Source organism: Bos javanicus, chromosome 3 (genome assembly GCF_032452875.1).
Source record: "Bos javanicus breed banteng chromosome 3, ARS-OSU_banteng_1.0, whole genome shotgun sequence".
NCBI classification, from domain to species: domain Eukaryota; kingdom Metazoa; phylum Chordata; class Mammalia; order Artiodactyla; family Bovidae; genus Bos; species Bos javanicus.
Window position 1 is genome coordinate 26,600,577 of NC_083870.1, and position 26,984 is coordinate 26,627,560.

General features: G+C 45.6%; 1 protein-coding gene across 1 annotated transcript in view; it reads right to left on the reverse strand.

The window, feature by feature from the left end:
- Positions 1–26,984, reverse strand: part of PTGFRN (prostaglandin F2 receptor inhibitor) — an 80,861-nt gene that overhangs the window by 40,935 nt on the left and 12,942 nt on the right. Inside the window, exons 2-3 of the mRNA XM_061409917.1 lie at positions 6,348–6,716; positions 3,108–3,521 (exon numbers count right to left, since the gene is read on the reverse strand). Of these exons, the coding sequence (XP_061265901.1) occupies positions 3,108–3,521; positions 6,348–6,716 (783 nt within the window). The remainder of the gene's footprint in view (positions 1–3,107; positions 3,522–6,347; positions 6,717–26,984) is intronic.

The window sequence follows — 26,984 nt, forward strand, 5'->3', positions numbered from 1 at the left end:
ATCCTCTGGAGAAGGGCATGGCAACCCACTCCAGTATTCTTGCCTGGAGAATTCCATGGACAGAGGAGCTGATGGGCTACAGTTCATGGGGTTGGACACGACTGAGTGACTAACACTTTCACTTTTAATGGAGCAAAATCTATAAAACTATTGAATCACAATGCTGTGAAACTAATCGGTTCAGTCCAGTTCCTCAGTTGTATCCAAGTCTTGCGACCCCATGGACTGCAGCACTCCAGGCTTCCCTGTCCATCACCATCTCCCAGAGCTTGCTCAAACTCATGTCCATTGAGTTGGTCATGCCATCCAACCATTTCATCCTCTGTCGCCCCCTTCTCCTCCTGCCTTCAGTCTTTCACACAATCAGGGTCTTTTCCAATGAGTCAGTTCTTTGCATCAGATGGCTAAAGTACTAGAGCTTCAGCTTCAGCATCAGTCTTTCCAAATAATATTCAGGGCTGATTTCCTTTAGGATGGACTGGTTGGATCTCCTTGCAGTCTAAAGGACTCTCAAGAGTCTTCTCCAACACCACTAATATGATATTATAAATCAAATAAACTCTAATTTAAAAAAAAAAGAAGCTAGCTAGGGACAATGCAAGTGTTTACAATGAGAGAAAGCCTATCACTCTAGTGCAGTGGTTCTTAATCCAGGATCCACAAAGGGAATTTAAGGAGTCTGTGACATGGATGTGAAAACAAATTGCCTTTCTTTTACTAACCTCTACCTGAAAGACAACATCTCCTCTCATTATGAAACTAAGCAACAAACCAGTTAGTATTATCTGTCCCTGGGATCTTGCTCCCAATAGAAATCACAGATATTTTCACATTACATTTCAATTGTTGCAGATATCTTAAAATATTATTTACATTCCTCACTTATCAGAAATTACAGTAGTTGTTAGGTCTGCCACTCTATCTTATTATTTAATGCATTAATAAAACACTGGGCTTCCCAGGTGGCTCAGCGGTAAAAGAATCCAATGCAGGAGATGCAGGTTTGATTTTTGGGTCAGGAAAATCCCCAGGAGTAGGAAATGGCAACCCACCCCTGTATTCCTGCCTGGAAAATTCCGTGGACAGAGGAGGGCTATAGTCCATGGGGCCACAAAAAGTCGGACACAACTGAAAGACTGCATACACACACACGCAATAAAACACTATACTGTTATACAACAAACTTATCTTAAATATTTTGATAACTATTTTAATGTTATTGTTTTCCTATGTCATCCTCTTTATGTATTTTATTAATTAAAATATATTAACTCTGAAAACGGCTTGTGAGCTTCAAAGGACTGTCAAAGATACCCATGCACAAAAGGCTATGAACCCTCAGGCTTGAGTAAGAGCCAGATGCTACTGCCTGCCTAATAGGCTCAGAGTGTTCAAGTCTTATAACTACATTCTGGGTTTTGTGGCTTGTTTGAAATTAAAAAAACAAACAAACAAACCTTTACAACTGAAATTCTTGCATTTGCTAAATCTGAAACTCTTAACCCTTCCTCCTTTTAAAATAGTTGTTTGATGCAAGACGAACATCCAAGGTTTCCTATGTCAGATTCCTGACAGATCATTCCCGAAAAGGCAGGTGACCTGAATCCATCTGGAAAGTGATTTCGGCAGCCAGGAGAATCAAGATTGAGTGCAACCTGTGGCCCTTCTTGTCGGCGAGAACACCTCCAACCTGCCTGACTGCCACAGTCAAGAACACTGGTCCTGCTTTTTACCAAATTCAGCTCTCGTGCTGTGGTGTAAATTTAGGGGCAAGTGCTCAGGACAGCACGGCTTGCAGAGGAAAAACACTTCCCATGTGTATCGTTGCCTGCTTTCCTTCCCATCTGAGCAACAGAGCGGCCACGCTCTCTTGTTTACAGTCAGGAAATGAGTCCACCCAAGGTCTTCTCAGTTTCCAAAACAGGAGACAGCAGCAACAGTGCAAAGCACTCTGCAATCTGGCAATGTCAGACTCCCAGCAAACCAAGTCATCCAACCACCCGCAGGGACGTCCCCCTGAGAAGGTCTCTTTACACCTTCCCTCTGCCGAGGCCAGAAGCCCTGGGAGGCTTGGGCACAATCCTCAAGCATCTCTGACCCCAGAGCCCAGGACAGAACTTAGCCCACAGTAGGTTCTCTACTCATGCTTGCTGGACACTGGAGGCAAAACTGGCCTGTTTTTCTTGTTTGTCATTTATTTTTATGGGTTTTTGGAAATGTATTTTGCATTTCTTTAATTACTTCTCTAGTAAGAGTAAGAAGGTTTTGGTTATTGTTTTTTAAAAAGATGGTTCACAGATGAAGACAACTCCTTGCATATAGATCCCAGAGTTGGATGCTTCTGGGGTTTGTGTCCTCAAGGAGATAAGAAGAGGCCCAGCCCTAGGGAATCCCTCACCTACAAGGGGATGTCACATCAGAGGGGACCTGAAAGGCAGGCCTAGAGGACCCAAGTCAGACAGAGGTTTGGGGATGAGCCAAACACGCCCCCAACAGCTGTGGGGAAGGGCAGATCCAGAGATTAGGAAACACCAAACAAAATGAAGCCATGGGAGCAAGGCGGGGGCAGCCCCACCCCAAAGCCCCTCTGAACATCAGGCTGGACCTTGTCCTGGCACTTAAAAGGACTTAATCTTTCAGTCACAAAATTCTCTTTGTGTCTTATGTAACCTGCAGCTTCCCATGGGTATGAATCCAGAGAAAAAGCAGCTGCAGAGCAAAACTCGGCATTTGGCACAAAACAAATGCATCCTTTCCAAACCATCACCACCACCCTATACCCTCACCCATCAACAGGAGGCCTTCCAGGAGGAGGAGAAATCTTGTCAGAGAGGAATAAGGCTCTGGCCTAGCTCTTTATCCGGCTTCCCTGATGGCTCAGCGGAAAAGAATCAGTCTGCAAGGCAGGAGACCCAAGTTATACCCTGGGTGGGAAAGATCCCCTGGAGAAGGAAATTGCAACTCACTCCAGTATTCTTGCCTGGAAAATTCCATGGACAGAGGAGCCTGGTGGGCTACAGTCCATAGGGTTGCAAAGAGTCGGACACAACTGAGTGATTAAATAACAACAACAAATAGTCTAAAACATGCAATTTTCAGAAGCTTACCTGTTGGCTGGATCACCACGGTGGCCACATCCACGGCTTTTTCTTGAATTTCTTGCCAGTTTCCCTGCTCTCCGATCCACTCACTGACGATGCACCTGTAGGAGCCCTGGTCGGAGGACAGGGCCCGGGACACGGAGAGGCGGTACCCGTCGCTCCCCACAGTGTCCAGACGTACGTCCCCGCCGCGGTAGCGCTGCTCATAGCCAGGGCCGGGTCGGAACCTGCCCTCGTGGGTCAGGGAGAGGATGCTCCGCCGGGCGGGGCCGCGCCGCACCTCCCACTGCAGCGCCAGGTGCGTGTGCAGCGGCGACGTGGTGGAGGCCGAGCACCGCAGCTCGAAGGGCTCGCCCTCGCGCAGGCTGGGCCCCGGGGAGGGCTGAGGGCTGGCGGCCACATGCAGGGCGTCAGATAGCACTGCGGGGAGAAAGCAGAGCGGTCGGAACACTGCTGCCCCAAGCACTGGGCAAGGGCCCGCCAACCTCCAGGCCTTGAGGGACAACTTCTTCCTCCCCTCCCCTGTTCTAATGCCCAGATGGGCCCATCTGCCCATTTCACTACATCTCTCATCTCAGCTGACATTCTGACCTGAGGAAACAGGTAGCACTAATAAGACCCCCCTGCTAGAACTGGGTGGTGCAAACTCCGTTTGGGAAGCTGTGCCTTGGGCTATACTTCTGTGACCCTTAGGCAAATCACTTAAACCCCTCTGTGCCTCAGTTTCCTCATTTCTAAAATGGGATGACAACTAGACCCAACTCAGGAAGCTGACTGAGAATTCAACTAGATATAAGGGAAGGTTCCCAGGACAGCGCTTGGTACTCAGTGATGACCAGCCATGACTGTCCAACATATCTTTGTTGGGACACAGGCTGGAGTAGGGAGCCTGGGGGATTGTCCAGAAGTTAAAGCAGTGTAATTTGAAGAGCACTAAAGTGTGGGAGAACTTCCTGCGCCCCCAGGTCTAGGCAATGAGTAAGAATAACTAGGTTGAGAAGAGGGCATCTGCAGGGTAGGAACCCATCAAGGAAAACCGAAGCCTTAGTTATTTATTAGGACCCATTGGGAAAAGGCTGGGTTTCTCTACAGTCTAGAAAAAGGGGGCAGGAGATCAGGCAAGTGTTGGTGAGAGCTATGAGGAAGGGAAGCCACACTTGATGTAGCAGTGAGGAGGCCCCTACCAAAGAGACTGCAGGGACCACCACCTCTCAGGTTTGCCTAAGGGCTGGCTGAGAGAATCCCCAAACACCACTGTTCACCATCTCCTTGGGTTCTCCTGCCATTCCACGCTCGGAAATGAATTCTATGTCCTTGAAAAGGGACTACTTTAAATAACAGAAAAAACTGCTACATTTTTAGAAGGACATATCCCAAAGTCCTATCTCTACTGCAAATGAATATAATGACTTTCTAGTATATACATCAGTCTGTGACTCCAGCTAACATGACTCAGTTCCCAAGACCAGTTATCTCTGAGGCCATGGATATATAGTTTTAAGACCTGTGAAGCTGAAGGCCAGAGAGACCCTAGATCATGCATGGCAGCCACCAGAGGCTCCATCTGGGCAGCCAGCCAGTCTCTTTCATGGCCATCCATCTGCTTTCCTGACCCTGAAGAAAGCCTCTCCTTGCTTCTCCTTCCAAAGACTGGAGAAGAAACAGAAAGATACTGGGGTGGGGGGGCGGGGGGGCAGGAAGTTCCTCCTGCGGCCTCCAACTCCTGAAGATGGGCATCGCACATGGAGACAAGTGTGTATCTGATCTAATGGAGGTGTAGCATGTGTGTGAGGACTACAGAAGCAATGGATCACTCAACTCCAATGCAAGAATGCATTATGAGACTTTGTTCTAAAAAGACATATTTGATTTTTGTATAGGAATGAGAAGAGGTAATAGAAGAGGTAGATTTGACATTTTAATGCTTGTATAATGGAAGTGGCTGTTTTTATCCCCTTATGAGTCTAGTCGGGGAACAGAATCTGGAATATGGTAGGAGTTAAGAAATCATTACAGAAGGAATGAATGCCTGAATCAACCCCTTCTTTTTATATCGTATCATGTAGATTTTCTGCTTTCTTGATCATTTAATACACTACTACCCTGACATAATTTCTTTTTGGAACAAGGCAGGATACAAATAAATGCATAATTAAGTAATAATAATAACAACATTAATGTTTCTATTTTGCTAGCCTCAAATTAAAATTGTTTGTTCTTGCTCATTTACCAATTAGCTGTGTGATTTTAGGCAAGTAATTAACCTACACTTTTCCATCTCCTTGTGTGTAAATTAGGGAAATACCCTGCCCTCTCTTCTTCACTGGGTTGAGAACTGAATGGGTGAGTAAATCAAACAGGACTTAGAAAATGAAAAAACAAACAAACCCAAATATTCCAGCTATGTTAGGTGTGATCACTTGCACAGCCAGGCCCACCAGCTTGCAGTGACCACATCATGCTTTCTCTACATATGACCTATACGACTTCTAGAAAACACAGGTACTTAAATCATGAAGAGCACAGAGAAAGACATGAGCTCCGAAGTATCTCTTATCCCCATAAACATGAAGAGTGTCCACGTGACCACCACCCTCGCATCCCTAACTTGATGGAGTGCTTACTATGGCACTGCTGAGGCTTTACATGTGCTAATTCACCTTGGGGGTTTCCCTGGTGGCTCAGTAGTAAAGGCTCTGCCTGCCAATGCAGGATCTTCCCTGGGTCAGGAAGATCCCCTGAAAAAGGAAATGGCAACCCACTCTAGTATTCTTGCCTGGGAAATCCCATGGACAGAGGAGCCTGGCGGGTTACAGTCCAGGTGGTCGCAAAAGAGTCGGACAAGACTTAGCGATTAAATAACAGCAGTTCACTTTGACCTTTATGGGAGGCACTGTTTTCCAGAGGAGGACGCTGAGGCATGGGACACACAAACAGCCAGAGAGGTGACCAATGGGAGAGCCAGCCATGGAACCAAGCGCAGGCAACCTGGCTCAGAGTTGGACTCTCCACCACACACCATGCTGCCTCCAGCTCTCCAGCCACGAGACAGTTCATATGCACCATGGAATGAAGAGTGGACCTCAGAGGCCCCCTGGCCCATCCTCTGCCTTTCATCAGGTAAGATACTATTACTCCCTTGGACAGAGGAGGGAGCAGAGCCCCAGGCACAGTCACTCATGGTGGGGTGGCAGAGGGAAGCATGGCCCCCTGGCACAGCACTCCCCTCCTCCCATGAGGATGTACCTTTAACCTGCACTGTATCCTCATAGTTGCCCTGCACGGTGGCGTCCGTGCTGGGGGTAGAGCACTTGTAGTGACCCTGGTCGGAGTGCTGGACGTTCTTGATGTGCAGCTCCACCGCGTCGTTGGCCGTCCGCCGCAGCAGGATGTCGCCCCTCTGCAGGCGCTCGCGGTACTGCTGGGCTGGGAAGCCCGCTTCCCAGGTGCTGGCAAGCTCCACGAAGCTGCTGCCCGAGGCCGAGAAGCTCCAGTCAAAGTTCTGCTCGCTGGGGCCATCGTAGTCACTGACGTTGCAGGGGATGACCAGCTCGGTGCCCACCACCCGCACCAGGCTGCCCACAGGGACCCTCACCACGCGCCCTCGGCAAAGAGCTGCAACGACAAGAAGTCAAAGAGGCAGGCTTGAATCCAGTAAGCTCTTCCCGGAATAAATGTGGCAAGCCTGGGGGCGCTTCAGCTCCCAGGCACATGATGGAAAACATGACACTGACCAACATGCTGCCAGTGTCTGTGCAAAAGGTTCAGCCCACCCCAAGGACCTCGAGCCAGGAATAGCCCCTACAGTGAGCATCTCTCATGCACCAGTCTCCTAGGATCAACAGGGAGGAAGGTAAGTACTAAAAGTAGGCTAACTATAAATTTGAAGAGCTTTCTCCCTCCCGTTACTATTTAACCTACTGTGATCACTCAACGTGATGTGGAAATATTTTAGGTTTTGTGTGAAAGAAAAGGACACAGCTAATCAAGTATTTACATTTCTGCCCACCCTATATCAACCCTCTTCCCTAGAGACCATTCCCCAGGGCTCCTGAGACCTGATTTACAATGATAGATGCCAATTTTTTAAATCCTGAAGCAGCCTGCTGATAAAATGATTTAGCTCTGGTTATCTGACATTGCCTATAAATTAATTTTAAAATATGACGACTCTACCAAGTATTAATTTTCTATTTTCTGGCTCATTTCCTTCTCTCTACTCTTCACCCTGATCCAAATGCAGAATGAGGCTAGGGAAGCATAAAGTGAGAGAGTGCTGCTCTGGCCTGTTGCTGGGCATTGGTAGGAATGCAGTAGCTTACTGGGCATGGGCCGGGTGGACAACACCAAGAGTTCACTGGCATTTCCCGCCCCAAGAGCACAGACCTCTCGGGCCTCTGGGCAGGCCCTTGGGGCCTGTTGTGGGTATCCTTTAAGATAGTTTCTTTGTGATGAACTTTGGCACATTCTTTGTAGTGAGTTTACTACCTGTGTAAGCATTTCAATTTGGACCCAAAGAACTTGCATGGTTCTTTCCTGAGGTTCTATGAATATGTCCAGCATTAAGATATACAGGAGAAAGGATGGGCTCTGAAATCAAGGGTGTGTGTGTGTGTGTGTGTCTCTTAGTTGTGTCCGACTCTTTGTGACCCCATGGACTGTAGCCCACCAGGTTCTTCTGTTCATGGAATTCTCCAGGCAAGAATATGGAATGGATTGCCATTCCCTCCTCCAGGGGACCTTCCCAACCCAGGGATCGAACCCAGGTCTCCTGCATTACAAGCAGATCTTTACTGTCTGAGCCACCAGGGAAGCCCTGAAATCAAGGGGACCTAAGTTGAAATATGAGAGATTTCTTTTAGCTTTGGCTTCCTCAACAATAAAATGAGGAAAGAAGGAGTCCTTGAGCTGATGAAATAAAACGGCTAGCTGAGACTCCATCATGTAAGAAGAGTTCAACCAAAGGGATCTTCTATTATTTATTTTCAATTTTGTGTTTTTGTCATTTGCTCTGGGTAGAACTGTGTCTCCCTACCACCACCTCCCCATTCATATGCTGAAGTCCAGGCCCTCAGCACCTCAGAGTATGACCTTATTTGGGAATAGGTTGTTGCAGCTGTAATTAGCTTAACCGTGATGAGGTCACACAGAGAAGGGTGGGCCCTGATCCAATGACCAGTATCCTTTAAAGGGGGGTGAGGGAATTTGAACATAGATATGCACTCAAGGAGAGTGCCAGGTGAAGCTCAAGGAAGAAATTTGTCTACGATCCAAGGAATGCCCTGCACCCCAGTCTCAGGAACAGACACTGAGACTGAAACCAAGTCCAAGTCCTCCTGGCTCGTTTCTGCTGAAACTTCTCAGAAAGACATTTTTACCTCCTTTGGGATCAGGGTACCAAAGGGATGCTTTGCTCTGAAGCAGCACATGGGCAGCCCTCTTGACTAGGCGAGAAAGCTGTCTATGGCAGAAGAGACTCAGGCCAACACCAGGAGAGGCGCAAGGAATGTGTCCTCCTGACAGATAGCCTCATCTGAGCCACTAGATTTGGCCACACTCTCGCCCGTGCACACACATGTGCACGTCTTCCCCAGACATTTCAATTCCTTACAATTCCACGCACACTTATGGTCCTTAAGCTAATATCTGCCACTGGTAACTCAGGGCATTGAAATAAAACATACCTACCCAGCAGTGAGGTCATCATCACCACAGTTCACAAAAGAAACAGGCGATCTTTTTTATATTTAATTTCAGAGATGACCGGATAATCCCAAATCTCACAGAAACCCTTCAGAAGGAAGGTCACAATGGAGACCTGTAAGAGGGGTCACAGCCTAATGCTTTTTTCCTCATGCCCAGTGTCCTCTTCTATGAAGTGGACACATGACCCCTTAGGGCTCTGTAAAGCTTAAATGAGCCACAGAGCCCCCGTGACAGTGCATGAAATTCGGTAAGGCTCTGCTTTGCAGGTGGCATCTATAATAAACTTGATCACATTCATTCACTCTGCTTCCCTGGCAGGTTTACAAAGGAATTTCCTAATGTGTCAATCTTTGCAATTCCTAGCCCTTGTCAAGAGGCTGACCAGGTTAATAACCAGCTCAACAGGGCCCTTTGGCATGAGGCTATATTCCTTGTAAAGTCTCTGTCTTTATTCTTAGTGAGCAGAGCTTGGGGGACAGCCGGTTCGTCTCAGCTGTCCAGTCCTGCTTCCACACACAGCTGCCCAAATCATCTTTTAAGGCATAAATCATGTCACTTCACTGATCAGAAGTCCTTCACGGCTCCTCATCACCTGCAGGATTCACTCTATCTTCCAGGTCCCCTACTGTGATCCCCCTGGTTCAAGCCACCTTCCCTCTCACCTGAATTACTGCAACAGTCTCCCAATTGGCTGCCCACCTGCCCTCTACTCTCAACATGGCCAAGCCATCTTTTAACAACTCAAGTTGTCTGACATCTTTACTCTGTTTAAAGCTTCAGATAAAAGGCAAGACCTCACAGGACAGGGCCCTCTTTGCTTCTCCACCCTCCTGCTCCTCCTTCCACTGTACTCTAGCCATCCTTAATTCCTAAGGCTCTTGAGCAAACAGAACTACTCTAGCCTCAGGGTTTCTGCACATTGCTAAGTCCAGAATATTCTCAGATGCTCACTATGCTCCATCATCAGCTCCACATTTCATTATAATGTTGCCTTCCCTTTCCTGACCATCTTAAAACTGCACATACCCCCATCCTTATTCTTGTCGTATTTTCTTGTCACTTATCAATAATACTCTTTACGTGTATCCATATATTTTTACTATTATTTATTATCCACCTCCTCCCACCAGAATGTAAGGACTATATGAGCTGCGATTTTTATGTTTCCTTTGCTCCTGAATGCCAGTGCCTAGAACTGGACCTGATACCAGATGTTCAGTAAATATTTGCTAAATGAGTGGATGAATAAAAATACACAAGATCCTTCAGAGTCTGGACCATGGCTACCATTCCAGCTTCATCAGCTATCACTCTTCCAGCCCTTAGTGCTTAGTTAGCTTAGTGCTAACAAAACGAACGACAGTTCGTTCTCTGGAAATGCCATGTTTCTCTCGTGTGCCACAGACTCTGCTTCTGGGCCTCATGCATCTGGAATTGCCATCCCAACAACCTCTCAGCCTCTTGCAAGAAGCAGCTCCAGCCCCATCTCCTGTGTGAAGCCTGCCTCATCTCCCCAGGGGTCACTCAGGCACGCCTGCCTCTACATCCAACTCAACCTGCAGAAGTACCTTCTTCCATGCTGGCTACTTTACAGTGCCACTGGGAAAAGCCAAGGAGATATGAACAGATGCTTGAAAGATCAAATTCTAATCTGAAAAAGATAGAAACCTGAGTGGTGGCATACATGAAGATCTGGGATGTCCTCTCATCTGGGCAAAGCAAGATTTTGAAGCTGAGAGAACAGAATTTCAACTTGCTAACAGCAAGCTGGTATTTAGCACATATTTCCTTTAATACTGTTAGATAACAGTTAATAATATTTAAAAAGAAATACAACTTGTGAAACATAGAGCAGATGGCTCTTTCAGAATCAAAAAGAATATCTGCAAAGTCACACATTGCCAACTTTAGTTGAAACCTCTCGTAACAGCTGATAACTAAGAGAAAAAGAACAAAACTCTCCTCTGGTTTTCCAAATTCTACCAAATTTCACATGAAGAGTCCCAAACACTTTGGCACCTGAACTGTATTCATTTCACGTTCTAGAAAAATATCTTTACTAAGAAATAATTTAAAATTGTAGTTTCATTTGTTTTCAGAGGTCAATATAAGAGACCTTCACATGAGATACATTTCTTTATTAGCCTTAGAAGGACTATTGAGGGCACTACTGTGTTGTTCAGTGACACAAGAAAACATATGATAAGACTCTTAAAATTTAGTACCTGAACTCCTGTTGACGGCCCACTGTGTGCTCTTTCCCCAGAAAGTAAGAACTATATAGGCATCTCTCAGGCCAGAAACCACAGCCCAAGTACCTTTGAAACTCAACACAAAATTAGGGCACCTTAATAGCACATTTTGTGCAGTATATTAAGGCTCTGATGCTAAGGCTCTTCCTCATAATCCCAATTACTAAGTGGACCAGTACCACATCACCATGCCCCGACTAGATCAGACCTTCTTACATAGGTCTCAGAACCCTGCACTGCTTCCTAATCCCTGTTTTTAAAATTTCTGCCTAAACTTCCCAGCAAACACACACACACACACACCCCTGAATACAACTGGGACTACTAACTTCATCATCTCTCTTTTCTCTATTCCAACTTCCAAGTCTTGTTTTCCCCATCATATATAAAATTCGCGTGTCCTTTTGTACTTTGGGCTTCCCTGCTGGCTCAGAGGGTGAAGAATCTGTCTACAATGGTGGAGACCTGGGTTTAATCCCTGGGTCTGGAAGATCCCCTGGAGGAGGACATGACAACCCACTCCAGTATTCTTGCTTGGAGAATTCCCTGGACAGAGGAGCCTGGCGAGCTCTATAGTCCATGGAGTCCCAAAGAGTCAGACACGAATGAGTGACTAACACTTTCACTTTTGTGCCTTAGCTTCAAGCAAATCTAGTACTAAATATGATAGTGAAATACGGAAACCATCACAACCTAACTTTCTAGTAACTGTCTCTTTCCTCTATCGCTATAACTTCTTTTGCCATCTTTTGCATCTCCTGCACTGGCAGGCAGATTCTTTACCACTGCACCACCTGGGGAGCTGGGGAAACAAAAACTGAAGTTCTGAGTTCACAAAGGAAGGTGGACTATAGTAAACACCCCAGAATGGATTACAGCCCTGGAAAGGGCTATGCCTTTGGAGTAAGAGCAAAGCTGAAGAAAAAAACCTGCTCTATCAATACTGAAATCTCATCTCAAAACATCTCAATTCCTCACTGGGTGACAGTGAGTTTCTCTTACTCTTTAGCCTGCTAAGAAAAAAAGAAAGTACATCTTGTGAAGAAGATGGCATCATACAGAGCCTCTACAACTTTTCAATATTTAATCAAAACCTACCAGACACCCCATATGACAGCAGCAAATGACTGAAAACAAAAGGCAACAAAACAGACAATAGAAACAGAGGCACGGGGACCCAGATACTGGTGTTATCAGACATGGGCTTAAAATAACTACAATTAATTTACCAAAGAAATAGACAACAGGATTTCATTTAACTTAATCTATTAAAATAATCAGATAAAAATCTAGAACTAAAAAAAAAAAAATCTAGAATTAAGAGCCCAATAAATGGGTTTGATATCAGATTAGATGCAGAGAAAAAAGTCAGTATACGATATCCAATCCTGGAGAAGGAAATGGCGAGCTACACCAGTATTCCTGCCTGGAGAATTCCATGGACAGAGAGACTGCTGGGCTACAGTCCATGGGGTTGCAACAGTAGGACATGACTGAGCGACTATCAGTCACTCATAAGATATCCAAACTGAAGCCCAGGGTGTAAAAAAGATTAAAAATATAGGAAACAGTCTAAGAGACACATGAGAGATAGCAAAAAGGCCAAACATGTAACAGAGACCCAGGATGAGAGAGAAAGAAAGCGATAGAATTGGGCGGAATTAATTTCTGAAGAGATAATGGCTAAGATGTTTCTCAAACTGACAAATGCAGCATGCCACAGATTCAGGAAGTACTGCGTATCAGAGGCAGTGCAAATACGAAGAAAACCACACCTAGGTGCACGACTGTAAAACTGCTGAACAGTAGAGAAGGGAGCAACAATACAATGATTCTGACTTTCAATAGAAACGATGCTCCTAAAACAATGTAATGACATCTTTAAAGTGATGAAAGAAAGTAACTACCAACTGAGAATTCTACACAGAAACGCCAAAATAAATTTTAAAAGGAAGGCAAAATAAATATGCTTTCAACTAACTCTCAACAAGGGAAAGAGAATTAATAAAAAGAAATAGTAACGAAATACCAAAAAGATATACGAAAGGGCATTCTTCAAATAGGAGAAGAATGATCCCAGATGGAATCATGGAGATGTACAAAGACATAAAGGGCAATAGAAAGGTTAAGTGTGTGGGTAAACCTACTGAGTGGGGACTATATAATACAATATTAATCATGTCTTCGGGAATTTAAAATATATGTGTAATTAAAATATATGACAACAGCAGCACAAAAAATGAGGGAAAGAATGAAATAAATGGAGCCTAAATGTTTTCTAAGGTCTTGCATATGATAAAAGGATCATCGGTAGACACTAAAAAGTCAACAATATATGTTTAATCTCTAGAATAATCATAAAAATAAAAGAATAGATAACAAACTAAAGAGAGAGGGATAATAAAAATTACTTGCTTAGGGACTTCTTTCGTGGTCCAGTGGTTAAGAATCCACCTGTCAATGCCCAGGACATGGATTTGATCCCTGATCCAGGAAGATCTCAGATGCTCCAGACCAACCAAAGACTGCATCATGACTACTGAGCCAGGGCTCCAGAGCCCTCCAGGCACAACTACTGAGCCCTCTACCACAACTCCTGAGACCGTGTGCTGCTATTACTGAAGCTCATGCAACCTCCTCCAGTATTCTTGCCTGGAGAATCCCACGGACAGAGGAGCCTGGCAGGCCCCGTACAGTCTATAGGGTCACAGAGTCAGACAGGAGTGAAGCAATGTATGATGCACACATCTAGAGCCTGCAAGCCACAAGAGAGCCCACCACATTGAGAAGCCCATGCACCACCATAAAGAGTAGCCCCTACTTGCAGCAACTAGAGAAAAGCCCGCACCCAGCAGCAAAGACCCAGCACAGCCAAAAATAAATAAATTAAGGAAAAAAAAAGAATCCACCTGCCAACGCAAGGGACACAGTTCTGGGAACTTAGATCCCACATGCCTCGGGGCAACTAAGCCCTTGCCTAACAGCTACTGAGCCTGCGTGCCCTGGAGCCCGTGTTCTGCAACAAAAGAAACCACAACTGAGAATCCCACATACTGCAACCAGAGAAAGCCCATGCACAGCAACGAAGACCCACCACAGCCCAAAACAAATAAATACAAAAACAATTTTTAAAAAAGAGTCACCGTTCTAGTCCATTCTTAAATAAATTTAAAACATATATTTTAAAAACTTGATTAATAGAAGAATCTATAATTTCAGCTAAAATGACATAAGCATTTCTCAAGTATTTACTTTGTAATCTGTTCACTTTGATTCATCACCAGATTTCTCTCCACAAGGCTGAGATGGAGTAAGAGGAGGAACAGTAACATCCCATGTCTCTCTTATACGCCAGAACACCCCCATCACTGAACCGAAGAAACTGAGACTCAGACAAGCTAATCACTTGCATGAAACCATGAAGTGAGGGACTCCAGCCAGGTTTATCTGGTCCATGCACTGCCCTGTCAGGACAAAGACTGGCTGGGTTGGTTTTGTCTTCAACTGCATTGTTGATATTACCACTTTCTGTTGATTTTGTCTTTGTGCTGAGTGGGAAGAAGGAACAGCTTGACATTCCCTATAAAATATCTCAAATTCTCCAAGGACAATGTGAATCAGATAGGCAGCAAAGTAACCAAAATGAGTTACTAAAGAGAAGAAATATATATTCTTGACATAAAGTAGACAGAGGAGAAAAATAGAAAAACAGGATTATTAAAAATAACGTCCAGTTTCTTAAAAAATTTTTTTCTGACAGACTGTCTTCATTATTTTAAGTGATACTAACTCTATGTCTTACACTTTCATATTCAAATAAGGTGAAGAGGACTTTATTCTAAAAACATATAGGAAGGACTTTTGGAAGCCTACTGCTCTTTCTTCAGTACAGACAATTAATATGCAAGCGGTAACTGTTTCCAGATTTCTATTTGCCTACCTTTGAAGTATTCAAGAAAATAATTAAATGCCTTCAACTTTCTTCCATCATGTAGAATGGATGGGGATAGGCTTGCTCTTTGGAAGAAAAGCTATGACCAACCTGCTGCTGCTGCTAAGTCACTTCAGTTGTGTCCAACTCTGTGCGACCCCATAGACGGCAGCCCACTAGGCTCCTCTGTCCCTGGGATTCTCCAGGCAAGAATACTGGAGTGGGTTGCCATTTCCTTCTCCAATGCATGAAAGGGAAAAGTGAAAGTGAAAAGTGAAAGTGAAAAGTGAAAGTAAAGTTGCTCAGTCGTGCCCGACTCTTAGCTACCCCATGGACTGTAGCCCACCAGGCTTCTCCATCCATGGCATTTTACAGGCAAGAGTACTGAAGTGGGGTGCCATTGCCTTCTCCATGACCAACCTAGACAGCATTTTAAAAAGCAGAGACATTACTTTACCAACAAAGGTCTGCATAGTCAAAGCTATGGTTTTTCCAGCAGTCATGTATGGATGTGAGAGTATGACTATAAGGAAAGATGAGTGCCAAAGAACTGATGCTATTGAACTATGGCGTTGGAGAAGACTCTTGAGAGTCCCTTGGACTGCAAAGAGATCAAACCAGTCAATCCTAAAGGAAATCAATCCTGAATATTCACTGGAAGGATTGATGCTGAAGCTGAAGCTCCAATACTTTGGCCACCTGATGTGCAGGGCTGACTCATTCTAAAAGACCCTGATGTCGGGAAAGACTGAAGGCAGGAGGAGAAGGGGACAACAGAGGACGATATGGTTGAGTGGCATCACCGACTTGATGGACATGAGTTTGAGCGAGTTCCAGAGATTGGTGATGGATAGGAAAGCCTGGTATGCTGCAGTCCATGAGGTCACCAAGAGTTGGACACAACTGAGTGACTGAACGGAACTGAGGCAAGAAAAATCAGGCAACTTTTTCAGTGCAATCATCCCTGCAATGTTTATTTCAATAAGCATTATTGGCAACCATGAGGAATCATTAAGAGAGACCAGCTAATGAAGACGAACTGGATTTATCCAGCCTCTTTCACCCCCTCATGATAGCCATGGGAAATAGATTTTATTTCCTGGGTTACCATCAACATTATTCTAAATCAAGACCTGCAGAGGATATTTGCAGTTGCTTCTATTATTGCTCAGATGTTATCACCTCACTGAGCAGTCTAGAAGCAACAATCTGACTTTCCAATCAGAGTAATTTCTAAGAAAAGTATTGAAAGTTACTGAATCTAATAGCACAGATAGAACAGAAATACTGAAACTGAAGAGCTTGTGGTATTTTCACTTTGCCTTGTCAAATGACACCTAAATCCCCCTTTCCCAGTCCTTACAAGCCCTTTAAGAGAGACTAGGGGCCTATGGATTTCTACATGAAATTTCTAGTCCACACGAGATTTAGAAATGGATATACAAGGTCAAACCTATAAACCCTCATAGGGCCTTCACTGCAGCATCTGACTTAACAAATGCAAAACCTTTGTCTCTGCATGACTGCCACTGAGAGGTCTGGCAAGAAGGGAATACGCCGGCTTTCATTTAGACAGTCCCTATGTGATGAAAATGCAGCAATGTACACATTAAACAAGTTACAGCCAGCAGAGAATGTATAATGAAGTCACATATGGCACTACTTCAAAACCTCATCCAAACGCAAATAAGGTTCTACTAGAGCAGGCCTCATAATCATTTAAAAAAAAAAGATTTAGCTAAGACCTTACAGAGATAAACTAGACAAATACAATATGACTTTTTAAACAAACAACTATTGAGCAAGAACCCCCCTAGCTAGATGATATGTGAGAGAGGAAGGTAAATCAGCCTTGGACCTTCTTTTAAGAGACTTACGGCATATTGAGTTTTAGAGGCATACTGAGTCTTAGGGGCACGTGAAAAACTAACAGGAGGAAGAATATTTGTAACCAAAGAAAGGTACTAACAAGTGCCAGGGGTTTGACAGAAACTGAGGGTGTGTCCCTAAAGAGATTAGGGAAAAGCTTCATGCAGTGTCAACATTTGTATCGGGCCTTTGAAAAATGGCTGGGGGCTAGGGGTTGGGCAGGGGACACTGAGGAGAAAGGTGACCAGTGTTAAAAGGAGGAGCATAAGCAAAGGCCTAGAGGGAACATGTGGGTTGCGGTGAAGAGTAGGGCGAGTGGAGAGTGCAGTATGAGCAGGCTGGAACGGACACACACAGGCGAGGTCAATCAGGAATCCTCAACGAGATGGGGGTGGGGAGGTTGGTATAAGAATCAAAAGAAGAACAAGGGCGGGAGTGGAAAGGCAGCAGCTCTGAGAGCCATGCTGGAAGAAGAATCCACTGACATACCTGAGATGAGAGATGTCCCAGGGAAGCCGAGAGCTGCTGAGGAAATACTGAGGAGAAAAGCAGTCAGTGAGACTCAGACAAGTTGAAAGGTCCACCAGGAATGGAAACCTGCGATATTTGAGCCCCATAACAATGTGGAGTCACGTGCCTGGAGAGGGGAGTGGGTGAAGATCTCAGAGATATGGAAGTCCATGGAGTCACCAGGGAACAGAGTGCAAACAAGAGGAAAGGAACAAAACCACAGAACCATTGCAAATTTCTATTATTTAAACACAAACGGAAGAAAAGGACTGAAAAGGGACCAGAAAAAAAAAAAAAAAGGAAAAAGGAACAGCAGCCAGTTAGGAAGAAAACCAGAAAAGGCTTATGTCCTAGCAGCCACCAAGGGATGCAAGAATTCCAAGAAGCAAAGGTTGGGAGTGACATCTACTGTTTTCCTTACGGACATACCCATCTATGGGCTGTCCAAAACGTTTGTCTGCACTTTGCCATAAGGTGTTATAGAAAACCCGGAACAAACTTGATGGCCAACCCAAAACTTGCTCCTGGGAGGCTGCAAGCTCCTATGGCAGGATCTGGCTCCTATACTACGTGCATCTTGCACAGCATCCAGAGCAGAATCCTATTATGTTTCGGTTTGGGAAAAAATGAGCAACAGTGTCGCTCAAACCTGCAGAGAAGTCAAGGAAGATGGGTACTGAGAGAAGACTTCTGAACTGATGATCAAGTAACCACTGGTAACCTCCACAGAAATGCATTTGCAATGATGTGGTGTGGGACTTGGCGAGTAACAGCCAGGAGAAAGGAATAATCCAGACGCAAGGAAGAGAGGGTACAGCCACGAAAGAGACCCCAAAGTAGGCAAGCGGCAATGAAGGGCACAAGTGGGCAGTTTATCCTGGAAAGTCAGCCAGTTGGTCCTCTAAGCACCTTCTTGGCACAGCGGACATTCAGCCAAGGGTCCCTGCTCACAAGAAGCTTGAGCTCCAGTTAAGGAGCGTGTGGGGAAACAAGCCGGGAGGGCTGATAAATGCTCTCCAGATAAAATAGGCTGATGTGCTGGTGACTGGGGATGGGGATGGTGAAGGGCTGCTTTTAGCCAGTGTGGTCAGGAAAGTCTCCTCTGAGGTCACCAATGACTTCAGACCTGAATAAGGAGGAGGCAGGGGCAGAACTCCAGGGTAAGATTGCTCCAGGCAGAGAGACCAGCAAATATAAAAACACTAAGACCGGAGCAAGCCTGGGGTATTCAAGGGATGGAAAAAAAGACCAGTGTGGTTGGATTATAATGAACAAGGGGGCAGAGGCCTTGGACTCTGGTTGAAATGGGAAGCACATAAACTAGGGGATGATGAAGCTTACTTTATCACAGAAAGTCCACCCTGGCTGCTCTGTGAAAGATGGACAACAGCGGGCTAATTTGGATGTAAGGACACCGGAATGGGAGAAGTTACGGTAAATCAAGCAAAAGATGAGGGACGCTGGGCCTCAGCTTGTAGTAGTGGTGACTCTCAGGAGGAGTCAGATCCAAAACATGTTTTATAAATAAAGTGAAAAGATGCACTGCTATTTTGAATGTGGAGAATGAGGAAGACAGGAATAGGGGTGGTACAGGCTCTGGCTGGAGCATACGGGTTCATGGTGAAGCCATTTACTGAGATGGGAAAGTAACTGGCAGGAAGGAATTCATATCAGGCAAGACTAGAGCTCTTTTCCAGCCCTTTTAAGCTCGAGATGCTTACTGGACATGAGCAGGGGTGCAGTGGAGTAGGCAGTGGGTACATATGTCTGAAGCTCAGGGGGAAGGTCCAACCAGAGACAATCACTGAAGAGTCTTCAGCACACAGATGGTATTCAAAGCCACAAGTGACCCGGGAGTCACAGAAAGACACACTGCATACATACAGAAGAGCAAAGAGCCAAAGACAGGGTCCTTATTTTTTTCAGAATTTAGGAGAAAAGGATGGGTAAAAATACAGCAAGGTTTTAAGGCAAAAAAAGCTCGAGGAGCCTTAGGCTAGTCTCCAGTGTCACAGTGAAGTAGTAGAAAAGGGATTAGATCCTGGAGATTGTGGACAAGGCTTAGAATACGAATTAGAAGGAATATAATGGCAAACCATCACAAAATTATTACAAGGTTCACTGAGATGCAGTAAAGACAACCTAATTGGTAAGAAAATGAGGTGGGCAGGATTTAAGATTTTGCAAGATGATAAAGCTTAGACTTAGAGACTATGGTTGATGTGGGTTACTCAACCACAATATGAGGACTGGCAAAGAAATGAGGCAGAGGGTCCTTAGGATGTTAACAAACTCACTGCTGACATGCTGACCACCAGGATAAGAGCTCATGAACTGAAAATGGCTTGGAGAAAAAGGAATTTTCAAGATCAGGGGATAACAATGAAGATGAAGAGTAGGTTCAACACATATGAGGGAACTTGTAAGGAGTAAAGAGACGCAATTGTGGTCACAGAGGGAAATATCAGAATGGACAATCAAAAAGGTGAAAGAATTTTGAATGACGACAAGGTCCAGGTGTGGCCATTAAATCTTATAAAGTGTGTTATTTTCTTAGGGGCTAAGGTGACCATGGAGAAGGCAATGGCACCCTACTCCAGTACTCTTGCCTGGAAAATCCCATGGACAGAGGAGCCTGGTAGGCTGCAGTCCATGGGGTTGCTAAGAGTCAGACATGACTGAGCGACTTCACTTTCACTTTTCCCTTTCATGCACTGGAGAAGGAAATGGCAACCCACTTCAGTGTTCTTGCCTGGAGAATCCCAGAGACGGGGAAGCCTGGTGGGCTGCCGTCTATGGGGTCGCACAGAGTCAGACACGACTGAAGCGACTTAGCAGCAACAGCAGCAGCAAGGTGACCATATGGTCTTCCCTGGTGGCTCAGAGGTTAAAATGTCTGCCTGCAATGCAGGAGACCTGGTTTTGAACCCTGGGTTGGGAAGATCCCCTGGAGAAGGAAATGGCAACCCACTCCAGTATTCTTGCCTGGAGAATCCCATGGATGGAGGAGTCTGGTGGGCTACAGTCCACGGGGTCGCAAAGAGTTGGACACAACAGAGTGAGCGACTTAAGGTGACCATAGAAGGCACTTCCTTAGCCCTCACTGACCTGAGATAGCTGCAGAAACACGAGGAAGGGGCCATATGACCAACAGACCACAGGAGTAAAGAAGGGCGGAGTTGTTATTCTGACTCTTTGTGATCCCATGGACTGTAGCCCACCAGGCTCCTCTGTCCATGGGATTTCCCAGCCAAGAATACTGGAGTGGGTTGCCATTTCCTTCTCCAGGAGATCTTCCTGATCCAGGGATCAAACCCAAATCTCCAGTGTCTCCTGTGTGGCAGGCAGATTCTTTACCACTGAGCCACCTGGGAAACCTCGAAGAAGGGTGGTACAGGGATCTAAACTGTGTTCTCACTTAGCGTTTACATGACAGTTCCTGGCTCTAGTCTGCAATCATTCACATCTGCAAATTTTCTTTTAGCCTTCGTAATGGAAGAGAAGAAAGAGTAAGTATGTGTTTCTCCAGGTCAAACAGGAACTTGATGGTAGAAACACTTCGTGCTTGGGACTTCCCTGATGGTTCAGTGGTTAAGAATCTGCCTGCCAATGCAGGAACATGGATTCAATCCCTGATCTTGGAAGCTCTCACATGCTAAGAGGCAACAAAGCCTCTGAGCCACATGCCCTAGAGCCTGTGCTCCACAGCAAGAGAAGTCACCACAATGAGAAGCCTTGGCACTGCGAGTAGAGCAGCCCCTGCTCTCTGCAACTAGAGGAAGCCCATGTGCAGCAACAAAGACCCAGAGCAGCCACAAATAAATAAATAAAACTTTAAAAAAGACTTCACGCTCCCTGGGAATTGACAGGCTCTTCAGTCAATGCAACTTTCCACAGCTTTTGCTGCTGAGATAACCATTCCCTCCGGCACTACAAGTAGGAAAGGCAAGGAAGACAGGAGAGGCAAATGAGGAACACAGCTGCAAGTCACTTCTTAAAGACTGGATCATTAACCAAGTGAACTTCTTACCAGGGAAGCCCCAGACCATGTAATCATGACATCACTCCAGCAATGTGGCCTTTGAGAGATCCTGAGAGGCCAGAGTCATGCCAAATCTTTAACTCTGCCTTATGACACTGTGCAGGTTTGTACTGAGTCAATATGGTTATATGAACTACACCTCCCAGAGTCCTCCTTCCTGTGCAGTTCCGGGTTAGAGCTGGACAAAAGGGAAGTGAGTACATGCAAGATTTGGGAGCAGAAAGGAAGCAGGAGCCATAATGCTACAGGGGTCATCAAGGTTCAAGGAAGCGAGAGACAGATGCGCAGGTGTCGGTGGGTTCTAGTTTGTTCTTGCTCTTCTTTCTGCTCTGGGTTTCTTCCCGAATGTTAACTTTACTGGCCAAAGTGGCTCCAGGGCCACCAGGTAGTAGCTATAAGAGGCAATTGTCTTTGCATAAACTCTTATGCCAGACCATTCCGCCTCTTCATGGCCCCACCCTGCCTGGCTCCTCCGTTCCTCGGCCAGCTTCGACATGTCCACCCCTACCAGTGCTTCAGGACAGCCGGCTTTTCCTTGACCCCTTTCAGACCTTCATTTACCAAGCTCCTCCCAAAACTGTACAGTCTAATTCCTCTACTAGATGTCTTATTCCATAACATTCACAGCGGCTCTGCTCCTCTGATGGAGCCCTGATACGTAAGCCAAGTATCGAGCAGAAAGCTTTGCCCTCAAGGACTCAGTAATTGACAGAAACCACCTTACATTTATAGCATGGCTTTACAGTTTGGAAATCCTGTTCACATGATTTAATACTCAACCTTGAGAGGATTAAATCAGGAAACTGAGGTTCGGAGAAGTTAGGTGACCACAGAAGAACACAAAGACACAAAAAGCACTTTGAGACAATCTTTACTGGTGGGTAACCAAAATAACAACACGTGACATGATTCAAACAATTCTCTGTCCAAGGACCAGAGACAGGAAGAGCTGAGGCAAGATCTATCCAAGAGGATTATTTTAGAACATTCTGTAAAATTAACAGCTGCTGGAGGCCTCAGCACTGCCCTGCACCCCTTACTATTCAGCCATTTTCAATCCTCCCTGTGTTCAAACAGGCCAGCAGAGCCTGCCAAGTTGTGTGTGAACACCTGGCCCTCCTTGCAGTCTCAAGTTTATGGAGAATGGAGGACTCACGTGAGTTTAAACGTGCATCTGGGCGCGAATGCACCTGAGACAACTGTTGGGGAAATCCTCCCTTGCTCCTTTCCTTGGGCAGCTGTGTCCTCTCCTTCCCGATTTTACCATTTCCCATTTTCTGCCCTTCCTTTGCCTTGTCCATCCCTCTCCCCCAGCAAGGCTTAAGCCTATCCTTGATATTTACAGACACACCACCAGATGCCATGGGTGGTGGAGGGGCCCAGAGAGGGGTGCAGTGTGGCAGACTGACTTGAAAATGACTCTGAGTTCACATGCCCTTTAAGGAACAGGCCTTGACTCCATCACTCTGACCTCTCATTCCTTCATTCAGCGGTTCTTTATTGCACACCTGCTGGGTGCAGAACCATATCATCAGGTGAGTCAACACCTGGCCAAGGGTCAACGTCAAGGATGTTGGAACAATGTGGCAGATTCATAGAAAATCTCAGGGTGGGGGTGGGGAGGGATAAATTAGGAGTCTGGGATTAGTGGATACAAACTACTATATATAAAATAGTTAAACAACAAGGTCCCATTGTATAGCACAGGGAACTATATTCAATATCCTGTAAGAACCTATAATGAAAAAGAACCTGAAAAATAATATATATATATGTACACATATGCATACATGTGTACATATATGTGTACATGGGCTTCCCTGGTGGCTCAGTGGTAAAGAATCTGCCCACAATGCAGGAAACACAGGAGAATCAGGTTCGATCCCTGGGTCAGGAAGATCTGCTGGAGGAGGGCATGGCAACCCACTCCAGTATTTTTGCCTGGAGAATCCCAGGGACAAAAGGGCCTGGTGGGCTATAGTCCATAGGGTTGCAAAGAGTCAGACAGGATTGAAGTGACTGAGCATGTGCACACACACGTGTACACACATATATAACTGAATCACTCTGCTGTACACCAGAAACTAACACGGGCTTCCCTGGTGGCTCAGATGGTAAAGAATCCATCTGCAATACAGGAGACCTGGGTTCGATCCCTGGGTTGGGAAGATCCCCTGGAGGAAGGCATGGCAACCCACTCCAGGATTCTTGCCTGGAGAATCCCCATGGACAGAGGAGCCTGGTGGGCTACAGTCCATAGGGTCACAAAGAGTCGGACACAACTGAGTGACTAAGCACAGACCAGCACAACACAGAAACTAACACAGTATAAATACTATACCCCAATAAAAAAAGAAGAGAGAGAGATGAGTCCTCCAACAATGAGAACCTTTTAAAGTATCGAGTAAATAAAGGACACAAGGGACTTAGGGCAGGCAGAACTAGTGAAAAATAGACATTCACTCACAACATCAGGCTTAAACTCCTCCAGGTGACATTCCAGGCTCTTCCCAATCTTACGACTTTCTCTCCAGTCTCAACCCTTTCCTTCTGAAGCCCTTACAACTTACCCCCAACTCAAGCCACCGAAAGGTTTTCTTCAGGCAAGACCAGCTTACTTTTAAAGTAATTATCCTCTAATTAAAATAAATACATTTCAAAAAAGAAGCCAGTTCTCAGCACCCAGGAAGTGATCACTCAGGAAGTGATAACATCTCAATAATCCAAACCCCCAAATTTGCCACGTCAGTTTTATTATCACTCTTCTTTGGTGCTAGAGAAGCCAATGACCTGGATGCTCCAGATCCTTACAAAATATTCCCAATCCAGGCATGGCACTAAAACCTAAAAAATGGATATTCAGTACAGGTAGAGAGGATACAGGTAGTGATACAAGCAGGTGTAAAGGATTATGTCAGCTGTCCCACCTTTTCTGTAAGAGCACCTCTGTCTAAATTAGCCCAGAACACTCCGCCTTTCCTCTGTAGTTGTAGCATTTTTTTCCTAACAATCCTTAGACACTTTTTATTTTGGCTGCACTACACTGCTTGCAGGATCTCAGTTCCCCAACCAGGGGTCAAACCCATGCCCCCTGCAGTGGAAGCACAGAGTCTTAACTGCTGGACCCGCCAGGGAAATCCCCTTAGACACTTCTTCCAGGCCACCTCTCTTCTTGGGTATATGTCAGGCCTCCACATTGAGACTGGCAGCTCCAGGAGTTGAGGGTCTGTGACTACGTCCTTATATATGCCCAGAGCTCAGGTCTAATGCCTGGCACAGGGTAGATAAAAAGGAGTCGTCACAAGCCAGGTCAACACATGCTGCAGGCAGCAGCCCCACTGCCCCTTCCTGCAGACGTGCCCAGAGCTTGCCATCTATGAGAACAGTGATGGCAAGGAGGCAGTATGTGGTTTCGACTAACCCAGCCACCAGGCCCTTGAAACCTGTACTGGAACTCAACAAGAGTGCTTCCCCACGCTGTGAGCAACTAAGGTGAAGCCTAGGAGGGAGCAGATGCCAGTCGGGGATGGGAGAGGCTGTGCCAGTCCCACAAAGGTCAGAGCGGGTGGAGAGATGATAGTGAGAACACATGAGTCATTTGTCTTCCACAGGAGCTGCAAAGGGAAAAACTGAGAAGGACGAGGAAGAAAAAGGACTTCTTCCTCACCTCTTCCTCTTCATGGATGGACTCCATTTTTTCCCTCCCCTACCCAACCCTACAAACCTCTGCTCTGCAATTATTTCGAAAATGCTATGGTAGTAACAAACAAAAAAAAAAACAGTAAAGTACACAAACAGAAGATAAAGATACTGAGGACACATAGATAAGCTCCATCCCCTTTGTGACTTAAGGCCCACAATACAGATTTTATACATGTATCTCATATATGCTTTGTACATGTCATATGTAGTGTATATATATATAAATATGTATGTATATGAGATATATACATGAGATATATAGGCGTTTTCTAAATACATAATCATTCAAAGACTCAAAGTCCTAAGACACTGGAGTAAACAGAAACAGACCTGGCCCTGCTTGTATGGTATAGTCTGGGGTGAGACAGACACTCAACCTAGTAAGCAGATCGTTATAAATCTCCGGCTGTGCTCTGAAGGAATGGGGCCAGTGAGAGCCCAAGACACAGGAAAGGATGCAGCTGCATGCTTACGTTACAGGCAGTCTCCCCCTGGGTCAGGATGCGTGCTCGCCACTCCCAGGGCGTGAGGCTTGAACCGGGCTCCAAAGAATTAAACAAACAGCAGTAACTCCAAGACAATATATAAGCATAACAGGGGCAATGTGTGGGCAGATTATACAGCTGTTTCTAAGGGCATGAAATGAGGGATGTTTGGAAAGCCTTCAACAGGTGTCATCAAAACTTGATTATGGAGACTTCCCTTGTCGTCCAGTGGCTAAGACTCCATGATCCCAATGCAGGGGGTCCAGGTTCAATCCCTGGTCAGGGAACTAGATCCCACATGCCACAACTAAAGATCCTGCCTGCTGCAACTAAGACCCAGCACAGCCAAATAAAATTTCTTCTAAATCTGATTTTGTACTTCTTTGTTCCGAGACTTAACACACTGTCAGTGAACACACCAGAGAGAACACAGAGCTTGTCTTACCTGTGCCATTTTCTTAGGACCACAGTGCTGTGGGGTAATTCCCATTAGGTCTGTGGATCCTGAAGGTGCAGTTGGGCAGTGCATACCACCTCGTGCCTCTGGGACACTCCACAGACGCAGCAACAGAAGCACCATCCCCAGGTACTTAGAAGCCAGGTTCAACACTAAGCTTTCTGGGACTCATATTGATGTTCAGAAAGAACTAGTTTGTGGGATAAACTGTTATTAAAGTGGGACTCTGATGAATAGACCACATGATTGCATTAGCTTTGGTCCCAGAGAAAACCATCTAAAACTTCCCATCCTTCCTCTGAAACTTATCTCTCTTATCAGGCGATAGTCCTTTGAAGAAATGCTCTGATACACTACCTAAGGGGAACATCGGCAATTGTTTTGTGAGCCATTTTCCTCCTAAGAAACAACCAAAAATAAGATTATGGCCTGACTTATCACCTTAATTTAGCAGAGTAGCTTCCTGTGGGCCCCAGTGGACCTTGCCAGCCTCATGTATGTGGGTTCTTAGCTGCTCTGTGGGCACCAAAAATGCTGCTGACACCTTTCAGGGTGACTCTGCTCCCGTTCTTCTGCTCCACCAACCTCCTGGCCCCAGAGATTAATTTCCACAACCCCTGAGGTCTGTTTTCCTTTTCCACCTTAAGTCAGCTAATCCCCAAACAGCACACCACCCGCACACGCTGATTTACTCCCCATATCTGAGATGCTGCGCTGGTCATTTTCTCACCTGAAGTGCTTTTTCCTGCTCTTGGCTCAAACAGCTTTCCAGACCCACCTGCTCCATGGAGCTTTATGATAAAGCAGCTCTCAGCCTCAATCTTATCCCTACAATTGTGAAAGCCCCATATGCACAGCTGTCCAGTAATCCATCCACTCAAGATTTTAAAAAAGCACCCACAATCCATTCCTGCTGTTCAGTTGTAACT